Source organism: Dasypus novemcinctus, chromosome 26, assembly GCF_030445035.2.
Source record: "Dasypus novemcinctus isolate mDasNov1 chromosome 26, mDasNov1.1.hap2, whole genome shotgun sequence".
Classification (NCBI taxonomy): domain Eukaryota; kingdom Metazoa; phylum Chordata; class Mammalia; order Cingulata; family Dasypodidae; genus Dasypus; species Dasypus novemcinctus.
This window is the reverse complement of record NC_080698.1, coordinates 9,651,616-9,654,003: the sequence shown is the minus strand read 5'-3', so window position 1 is coordinate 9,654,003 and position 2,388 is coordinate 9,651,616. Positions and strand designations below refer to the sequence as shown.

Sequence of the window (2,388 nt, the reverse complement as noted above, 5' to 3'; positions counted from 1 at the left end):
AATTGGGATTCCTTTCCTTTCTCTTGGCTGATTGCTCTGGCTAGAACTTCCGATACAGTGTCGAATAACAGTGGTGACCCCAGGCACCCTTGTCTTGTTCTTGATCTTAGGGGAAGCTTTCAGTCTTTCACCATGGAGTATGATATTTGCTGTGGGTTTTTTGGTGTTTTTTTTTTAACCCCTCCGCCCTTGTGGCTTTTTGCTTGCTGTCTGCTTTCTGTGTCCATTTGCTGTGTGTTCTTCTGAGTTTTTGCTTGTCTCCCTTTTTGTTGCATCACCTTGTTGAATCGGCTCTTGGTGGCGCTTGTGAGCTGGCGTTGCTCCGCAGCGTGCGGGCGAGCCTGCCTTCACAAGGAGGCCCCGAGACACAAGCCCAGGGCCTCCCATGTGGTAGACGGGAGCCCAACTGTTTGAGCCACAGCCGCTTCCCTGCCGTGGGTTTTTCATAAACACCCTTTATCATGTTGAGAAAGCTCCTTTCTATTCCTGGTTTTCTGGTTTTATCACAGAAGGATGTTAGATTGTGTTAAACGTCTCTCTCCATCAATTAATGTGGTCTATCACAATGATTTTTTTTATGTCAAACCCATCCTTTCATTCCTGGAGTAAATCCTACTTGGTTATGGTCTATTAGCCTTTTAATATACTCTTTGATTCAATTTGCCAGTATTTTGTTGAGGATTGCTGGTAAGTTTTGATCAAGGTCCCGACACAATCTGATCCCCAGTTTTGAGCACTCACTCTGCTACAGCGTGGGTTGTGGGGGTGAGGCTGGGAATAAGGGACCAGTGAGCAGCTTGGTGGTACTTAGCCTGCTGCTGCCGTGGGTAGAGAGCGGCAGGCTTTAGGGGCTTTTGGGTGTTTGGACTTTATGGGTGGGTGTTAGGTGTAGAGGAGGGAGGGAGGCAGGGAAAGGGGGTCGTCCTTCAGTCCCAGGCTGCCCAGCCTGGGGGCCCAGGGCCCCAAGCCTGCCACCCTGCCCCTGGCTCTGGAACCCAGCTCCCCTTGGCTTCCACCGCTACTGCCACCACTACTCGTGTTCTGGCCAGATCACTTTGTGAGAGCCGTGTACCCTACTGGAACCTGGTGCCTCAGAGCCAGGGTTGCCTCTGGGGGAGGGGTGTTTCCCCGTTGCCAGGCGCCCAGATTCCGGCCCTTGGCACTTGCCACAGCCATGCTGTGGGCACCATCCTTCCTACTGTTGCTGATGCTTCTGGCGATGCCTGCCCCTGCCCGTGCCTGGTCACGGCCCCTCTGGTACCAGGTGGGACTGGATTTGCAGCCTTGGGGGTGCCAGCCAGACAGCCTGGAAGGTTGCAGGGGTGCCCTGGGCTGCCCTAGCTATTGGGTGGGCCTGGGTATGGGGGAACGCATCTACCCTGTGGCTGGAGTCACGCTCACCACCACCATGATGCTGGTGATCCGCCGTGCGATGCAGCGGCGACGCTCCCTGGCCACCAAGGGTGAGGTGAGTACAGTTCTGCTCTGTCCCCCACAGCCCCCCACCTCCACTCCTAGCCAGTGGGCTATATCCTCCTTCCAGCCCTCCTCCATCAGCCCACCCTTTCCCCTGCTGCATGCCTTGAGGGCTTCCTGGGCCCCCACCCCACGGTCTACATATGTCCACACATCTCCATGGGGCCCGTGTCTGTCAACCCATTAGCCCCTGACTCTTCCCCATGGCCAGGACCCTGTGCCCATCTGTCCCCTTCTGGTTCCCCTGCTCCTCGCCCAGCCCCCGTGTGCCCCAAGACCAACCCCAACCTACACCAGAGCCTCAGTGACCCTCCACTTCCCTGAGTCCCCCTTCCCATCTCCATCACGTGCTGACCCCGTCCAACCCCTCCTTCCTCCCCAGCTCCATTGCCATCTCACCACACCCCCATCCCATCCCTCCGCTCACTCCTGCCTTTTGCTCCTGTCCTCAGCGCCTGCAGGTGACCGCTGAACCCTGTAGACCCTGCAAGCGGCGGACCCCAATCTCAGACCGCGCCCTGCTCCTCGGAGTCCTGCACATGCTGGATGCTCTCCTGGTCCATATCGAGGGCCACCTGCAGCAGCTAGCCACCCGGCACCAAATAAAAGGGACTCCCGCCCAGAGCGGGTGACCCAACCCATGCCTCTCTCTGCCTGATGGCCAGCTGGGGTGGGGATGGCCTGAGCCCCCAGGCCAGGGGTTGGGTCAATGTATCAGTTCTCTCCAGGCCTGTCCGGACCCCACGTCCCCTTGTCCACTCTTAGAGCCAGCAGACGTTTTAAGGTGTGCATGGGGGACTGGCCTTTGCTGCTCAGAACGGGTGAGTGGTGGGGCCCTGGCTGGTTCCCACTGCTTAGCTGACCGCTGCTCGCCAAGGTCCCCACCCACAGTCACAATTGTTCCTCTGGCCT

At 57.7% G+C, this 2,388-nt stretch overlaps 1 protein-coding gene across 1 annotated transcript; it reads left to right on the top strand.

Annotated features, from left to right (window-relative positions):
• Nucleotides 1-1,080: 1,080 nt before the first annotated feature.
• On the top strand, nucleotides 1,081-2,118 carry TMEM89 (transmembrane protein 89). Its single transcript, XM_004451933.4, has 2 exons — nucleotides 1,081-1,468; nucleotides 1,929-2,118. The coding sequence occupies exons 1-2, from the start codon at nucleotides 1,175-1,177 to the stop codon at nucleotides 2,106-2,108; spliced, it is 474 nt and encodes a 157-aa protein (XP_004451990.1). The 5' UTR covers nucleotides 1,081-1,174; the 3' UTR covers nucleotides 2,109-2,118.
• The last annotated feature ends 270 nt before the right edge of the window (nucleotides 2,119-2,388 follow it).